The 7245-nt window shown below is 34.3% G+C and overlaps 1 protein-coding gene across 3 annotated transcripts in view; it reads right to left on the bottom strand.

Annotated features, from left to right (window-relative positions):
* Positions 1-1280: 1280 nt before the first annotated feature.
* DDHD1 (DDHD domain containing 1) overlaps positions 1281-7245 on the bottom strand; it is a 98101-nt gene continuing 92136 nt past the window's right edge. The window contains exon 12 of one of the 3 annotated variants that reach the window (XM_006894354.1): positions 1281-2213. In XM_006894354.1, the coding sequence (XP_006894416.1) occupies positions 2032-2213 (182 nt within the window). In that variant the 3' untranslated portion in view covers positions 1281-2031. The remainder of the gene's footprint in view (positions 2214-7245) is intronic. The other 2 variants (XM_006894355.1, XM_006894353.1) reach the window with 2 other exon arrangements.

Here is a 7245-nt window from a genome sequence, read left to right as displayed (position 1 = left end):
TCCAGTGGTAAAGGAGTCCTGTAAAGCTTTCAGGCATTTGAGTTCACACCACCATAGCAACTTATTAAGTACCTTTAGTGATACAGTCATATGAAATGAGTTTCATTTTCCTGAGAACTAAATTAGACCTACGAAATAAACAGGCTATGAAAATGACCTGAGTTCATAGGAATCTCTAAATTTTAAATCAAAGAGTCTCCAGCTTTGCTAAGATCCCATTAAAAGCCTTTTATAGCAAGGGTTTCTTAGTGAGTCATGTACTTGGTCATGGAGGCTTAAGATTTCTTAAACATTAAAAAGTAGTCATTTACTTTGTGCAAATTCAATTAAAGGCCAAAACAGACAAGAGTACTAATGGTGCAGAGTGAAATCTACAGCAAGCCACAGACTCTACTTTCTTATAAAGAAAGGAGTAGGTGAGATGTGCATTTGATCCACTTTGCTCCCGATTTGACAATTATTGGAAAGCTAAGAAAATCCTTGCATGGTAAGCAAAGACAGCACCTTAAGTGGAACCTATACGGAGTCACTCAAAAGTGACAGTTGGTTGTGGCAGAGATGGCTACCAATGTCTAAGTGTCTCTTTGTGTCTGACAGCCCAAGAATGTGTAAGACAAGTAGGGTAAGATAGTGGCTTCATAGCTATTTTTCCAAGCTATAGATTGCAACTTCTATTATTATTATTGTGATTACCGTGTGCAAACTACTAAGAGGTCATATGTGAATTATTAATCACTCAACGGCATATAAAAGAATATGGTTTGACTTCAATCTAAACTCTTCTGATTTGTTATATAATTCAAGGCACTTTAAATGTTTGGTGCCTCAGTGTATTAACATGTAACATGACAATAACACTCATTTACTTACCTCCTGGAGCTACTACATAGACTACTGACTGTAACTTCTTAAAGCACTTTGAGCTCCTCAGATGAAAAGCACTGTGGAAACAATCAGCTCAGGAAAATGCCTCTAGTGCCTCAGAACGCTGATCTATTGCTGCCTTATGTCTCAAACATGTTTTTCTAAACACTTAAAGAATAAAATTTGTTAGTGGCATTCAATCTGCATCAGTAAATTATTTGGCACACCAATATTTATACATTTATAGTTATCAAATTTCATATGCCAGAGATATTTTCTAATTTTTCAATAAAGTTAATGAAATGTACCCACTATGGAGCACTCTATGCCAAGTTTAGCAAACTTTAAGTTTTCTGTGAGGTACATGTGACATAACAAAAAAATTAATTTCCCCCCCCAAAAATGAACTAATGTTATTTGTGTGAAGTCACAAATTTTTAATGGAAAAAAATACTGAAAGTATGCCACAGTGTCTACATATTCATCTGAAGAGTACAAAGATAGAGAGGGAAAAAAAGAACACCATAGAAAATAAACGTGGTTCTTGAATTATTGTCAAAGTAAACAGTAAAAAAAGGTAATGTTTCATACACTGAAATAAACAGTTAGAGGTAATAAATTATATATACAATAGTTAAAATGTTTCTTTTTTAGCATTAGTTTTCCTAAAGTTAAGTTAGAAATATTTTAAACCAGTTATACTGCTTTTTTAATGGGATGGTGGAAATGGAGGTTTTCATAGAAATCGAAAACAATACCATTTTGTGGTTTTTACATAGAAAACACTGGATCTTGACTAGATTCAGAACATGTTTTGATTAATACATTAGATCTAGCCCATTAGTATACTTTTCTATCTGGAAGAAATGGAAGTGTGATTTATATCCTTCGTGCAGTTCACCTAAACCTTCCTTCCTTCCCTCCAAGTCTTGTTTGATGCTCTGCAGGGGGTTCTATCAGATTCATAATCAAAAGGATTTAAACCATAACTTCTTTAGGTCTCAAAAAGTTTCTTTTTTTAAAAAATAAAATAAGGTGCTTTTAAATGCAAATATTTCTTGACTCAAACAAAATCAAAACATACGTAAGCCCGACATCTCCATGTCCTGACACACATTTTTAACAGAAAAAAAAATCAGTTTGGGGACATTGATGTCCTTCAAAAGTTCAGAGTGGATCGAAACTGGGCTTTGCATCATTATGGTGCTCATGTTTGTACATGAAGGTTAAAATAAAGAGAGCAACATCCAAAGATGACCAATAGGCAGTGTGCGATGTGACAGCTGACCAATAACGGCTCTCCACAAGGCCTTCTCGGAGTTCAAAATCAATCCTGTGATCCAGTTCCACTAAAAAGAAAAGAAATGAAACAAATGAATAAAGATTTTAATAAAGTATACTGACCTATCATAGAATAAAAATTTAGCTAGTAAAAGTATTATTCTTTAAATTGCCTTTTCTTTTTTTAAAAAAATTTCCCCTCCACTTTAATCTTAGGGGATAATACAATCAACAGTCTCAACAGCTCAGGATTCTCTCTGGTGAAGTCTTTTTCCTTTATATTCTTAGATCAATATGACTCCTTGGAATCATAGGATTCCACAAAGGAAAACAAAAATTAATTTGCCAGCAACACAGTATGAGAGAATATAACTGGAGTCAAAACACAGGGCTTCATTCTTGGATTTACCATTTGTAATCTTTGTCCCTAATCTGTAAAATAAGGCAAATATCCCCTCAAAAACTGGAGCAATAATGCTGTGAGCTCCTTTATTCTGGACATCCCGTGTCACTGAGTAGTAAAAATGGTCTCAGTTGCTAATGCAAAGTTTACAAATTCATGTCTACCAGGGGCACTTCAGAAGAAAAATCTGCATTTTTTTTTCTTCTGAAAAATTAGCCAGTGAAAATCTTTTGCAGCAGAGTTCTCTGACACCATGGGGCTGCCATGAGTTGGAGGACTTGAAGGTAACTCATTTTATAAAGCAACTAACTCTGAGGAGGATATATTAGAAGTATTTTTTTTTAAATAACTACAGACTATCTTCTTACTCAAGAGACTAACCTCTTTAAAGGCAGCTACCATAGAAATTTAATCTCCATTCATTAGTAGTGCCGTAACACTATGCTTGGAATAGAAAAATGTCATTAAAAGTCCATTTAATTAAAGAAGAATCTAATAGGTAAAGAGAACAAACAATGATAATTCTTAGAAGGAAAGACTGCTAATTAACACCCCTGTGCTCCATCAATTCAGTAAATTCAATCATCTTTGCTAAAATTCAAATTAAAAAAGTCGTTGCAATCCTAGTTAGAAAAGACTTATTATAGCAAATAACAGCTATAAATGATTCTTACTGGTTTCATCTATGAAATTATTTAGAGATAAACACTTAGAAAATTATCATTCCATCTACAGGAAACCCTTTAAAATGGCCAATGGGTTACACAGTATTTTGAAAGGTCTACTTTATACTCCAGGGTACTCTGGTGGCTTCGTGGTAGGAGTTACACTACAGGAGAAGCTGGGAAATCTCCTTCTGTGTGATTTATTCCCTCTGAAAACCTGCTGGAGGGTCATATATGAGTCAATTTCAACTGTATGGTACACAACAACAATCTTATAGTCCAAGGAGTATCATCTACATGGTTATTAATTTGTCATTTGGGGGTTTAAACACTTAGGTTCTTTTTTTCCCCTCAATTATTTTTTATTCTGAGAAGGAATATTTGGTAATTTAGTTATACATTTTCAGAGAATGTTCATACTTAACAGGAATAAATACTTGACTATAAAATATTGAGCTAGATCGTAAAAAAATCAACTTACTCTTTCCTCATTTAAATTATTACAATAAAATAATTCTTAACAGGTCAAAAAGTTTAAATCATTATGTCAACCTGAAGGGAGCATGTCCCTCTTATGTTTTGCTTGCTGTATACATGTGTTAAATTTATAGGTTTATTTTGGTCCGTCAGAAGGGAATATGATAAAGAAGCAGAAGCTGGAATTCTCAAGTGTGATGAAGGCGAGTCAAGATGAAGTTGGTTACAAAGAAAGAAGAAAGAAGAGGAAAAATAGAAAAGATGAGAAACATACATGTTAATCATTGGTGAAAACCAGTAAGGCACAGCATCTAAGCATTCATTTGCCACTGCTCCAAAGTAATGATGCCTTGTCAAATAATCTTTCAAATGCTGTTTAAAAGTCAAAGGGAAATTTTAGCTGTTATACGAGTATTATTTGGCTCCACTTCAATGTCCCTGAAATGTATTCTCAGTTTGCTGTTGCTGTGGTGAAATGTGTCTTTTATATAACAGTCACACAACTGTTAAAATTATTACTATATTATGTGCCCTTATCATTCCTAACCCTACAGAGACTTTAAAGAATGATAGGGGGTAAAAAAAAAATCAGTGATAGGCTATGTCCTGTGAGATGAGCTCTTGGACAACATAGGTGCAAATCTGCATGGAGTTGTCTTAGACCAACTTTCTCACACACACCGTATTGAGAATGGGTGGCATTATGTAGGCTGAGCTGGAAATTTTGCCTCATTTCTTTCACTGAGTTAGGTCAAAGAGAAAATGGTACATCGATCCATCACTTTCTCATCTTCTCTCTGGAGTAGCTAAATACTAGAATTACTTTATTACAAAGAAAGAATAGAACATGAGAAAAAGATTGGCTTTTAACAATCATTAGGAGCTTGCTTGTGTTGTTTAAACCATTAATCTTTTTTTTTCCTTTTTTTGGAGGATGATACATAAAGCAATACTGTCCTCATTCTACAGAGCTGAATGTTTAAGGTAAACTGACATTAACACAAGTATGCTTTCTCTAGAGAACAGATTTGTACACAAGATTTGTCATCATGCACATAAGATTACAGAATAGCTGACATTTATCAACAGAAAAGAAGCATCTTCATATTACAATATATACTAATTGGGCAGGCTTTTGAATACAAAATCTTAATGGAAGATCTTAAAGAAAATTTTACTGAAACCTAAAAGCTATTTGTAAGTAATAATTATGGTCATAATTGTATGATATTTGTCTGTAGGAAGACATCAAGAAAAATAAAGTACTAGCAGAGGATACTCTAAAAATGCTTCCAAATTATTAGTGAAAGATTCATTCAGAGTAAGAAATTTTTTATTTTTGTGTTGCCTCTGAGCAACTATGTATTTAATGTGGTTAAGTGTCTGATATCCAAGGAACATTTTTTTTATGAGTTATCTTCCAAATATATTCAAGAACCATCTTTTCTAGCCTATTTTTATTTAAATAACAAATAACAGACACTTTAAAAAATCCATCAAAAATTGTTTGCTAGTACCAATTTAACCTGAATGACATTCAAACACCTAACATCTGACGGATAGAGTATGTGGAAAACCTGGGCTCTACTAGTAAATATTTAATTTTTTTTAAAAAACCCTAACCAACCAGAAATCAAGCCCTCTAGGGCTTGTTGGGCCCTTCACAATCTGATTTAGCAAACTTAGCTAATCTTATTCTGAACTATGGCCCTCTTCTATTCAGCCTTATATGCATCTTTTTAAGAAAACTAACTTACAGGTCCCTACATGCTCTATGCTTATACCTCTGTGCTTCTGCTGATGCTGTTTTGTCTCCCTGCAAAGTCTTTTCATTTCTGTCTGCATGGTCAAATCCTAATCCCTCTGTATAGCCCTGTATGCTTTTATTCTGGTTAAAAAGCAACTTCTGATTTCTGAGAACTCAGCGTTTTTTATATATAAATTCTATGCAGCTTATCATATTTTACCATATATAGTAATGATTTATATTCTCTATTAGAATGTATATACTATATTTTATTTTCCATACCAGTATTTAATATCTTTATGGGCAGCACTGAAGACTGTTTCATCTTGGTATCTTTTCTAGGGACTAGCGTGGTATCTTGATCATGGTAAATATTTAATAATTGTTGAATGATTCAAACAAGGAGAAGAGAAAAACAAAAGTCATGCATGAAAAACCTTGGAATAGTTATGATTAGTGGTCTAACTTTTGAGGTAATTGGGACATAGCAAACAACATAGTAAATATAAAGGTAATTGCCACTTGATTGCCAGACAAATGTGTGAGTGGAATAATTTTCCTTTTTCCTATCCAAAATGCAAAAAGCCCAAAATAAAATTATTTCTTCATGGATGTGACTAGTTATTACATGGGCAAGGAGCAGAGAAACCATTCCCAAAGGGGAAATCACTGACTGTGAGTAACACAAACTGTTGCTATGGAACCTAATCCAAACAAAAACAGAGACCCAAAACGACCCTAGCTTGTCATACTGATATAGGGTGGGTATGTAATGCCAAGTAATGTAAGATACATTTTTTGAAAATCAAAGAAAAGTAATGAAAACTAGTAATCTAATAAGGTCTGTTGGCATGGTGGTATACATGCCGGGCAAAAACTGAAAGTTCATCAGTTGAGCAGCTTTCAGTGAGAGAAGATGAGGCAGTGGGCTACTCTAAGGATTCAAGGGCATGGAAACAGGAGCAGGGTGGCCCTGAGTGGGAAATGACTAGATGGCACTGGGTAGTAGAGTTGCAGAGGAATCGAATACAGAAATCAGAAAATTAAGTATTGCTAAAATAGCCCAAGAAAAATCTGTATTAGGATTTTTGTCAAAGACAAAAGCCAGCATTTAAAACAAAAACAAAACCAACAAAAACACAAAACACAGGAAAAGGAAGAAGCTGTGAAAAATGGAAATTTAGAAGTTAGTGATAAAAAGAACTTTAATTTGCTAAGCTTTATCCTTGGTAATTCACTTAGAATCTGCTGAAAATGAAGTGAAAATATAGTGTATCCAAAAAGACAATAAAAAAAATTGAATCTAAAGGGAGCTCTGGTGGCCTAACGGCAAGAAGCTGCACAGTAATCCCAAAGGCATGCAATTTGAATCCATCAGATGTTCCGCTGGAGAAGAGAGGCAGTCTCCTCCTGTGCCAGTTGGATCTGATTCGACGGTACACAAGGAAAAAAAATTCATTTTAAAAAAAAGGTCATTTAAACAAACAAAAAAAAAAATTGAATCTATCCGTAAGGTACAGTAAGATTTACGGTGAAATTAGGCATTAGCTACGTATAGCACTGTAACTATAAAAGTTACAGTTATCGTAACTCTAAGTGGTAGATATTACTAATAAATGAAATAACTAGGAACCTCATGCACTTACTGCAGAGGGTCAAGGACTGCAGCCTTCAATATGGACTGAGGCTCAATGTCCAGAAGACAAAAATTCTCACCACTGGACCAATTGGTAGCATCAGGATGGATGGTGAAGAGACTGAGATTGTTCACAGCTTCAGTTTGCTCGGCTCCACGGTCAACACTCTTG

The sequence above is a fragment of the Elephantulus edwardii genome, unplaced genomic scaffold (assembly GCF_000299155.1).
Source record: "Elephantulus edwardii isolate Elephantulus edwardi_28Jun2011 unplaced genomic scaffold, EleEdw1.0 scaffold00140, whole genome shotgun sequence".
Lineage (NCBI taxonomy): Eukaryota > Metazoa > Chordata > Mammalia > Macroscelidea > Macroscelididae > Elephantulus > Elephantulus edwardii.
Note: the sequence above shows the minus strand (reverse complement) of the source record. Positions and strands in the feature narration are given on the sequence as shown.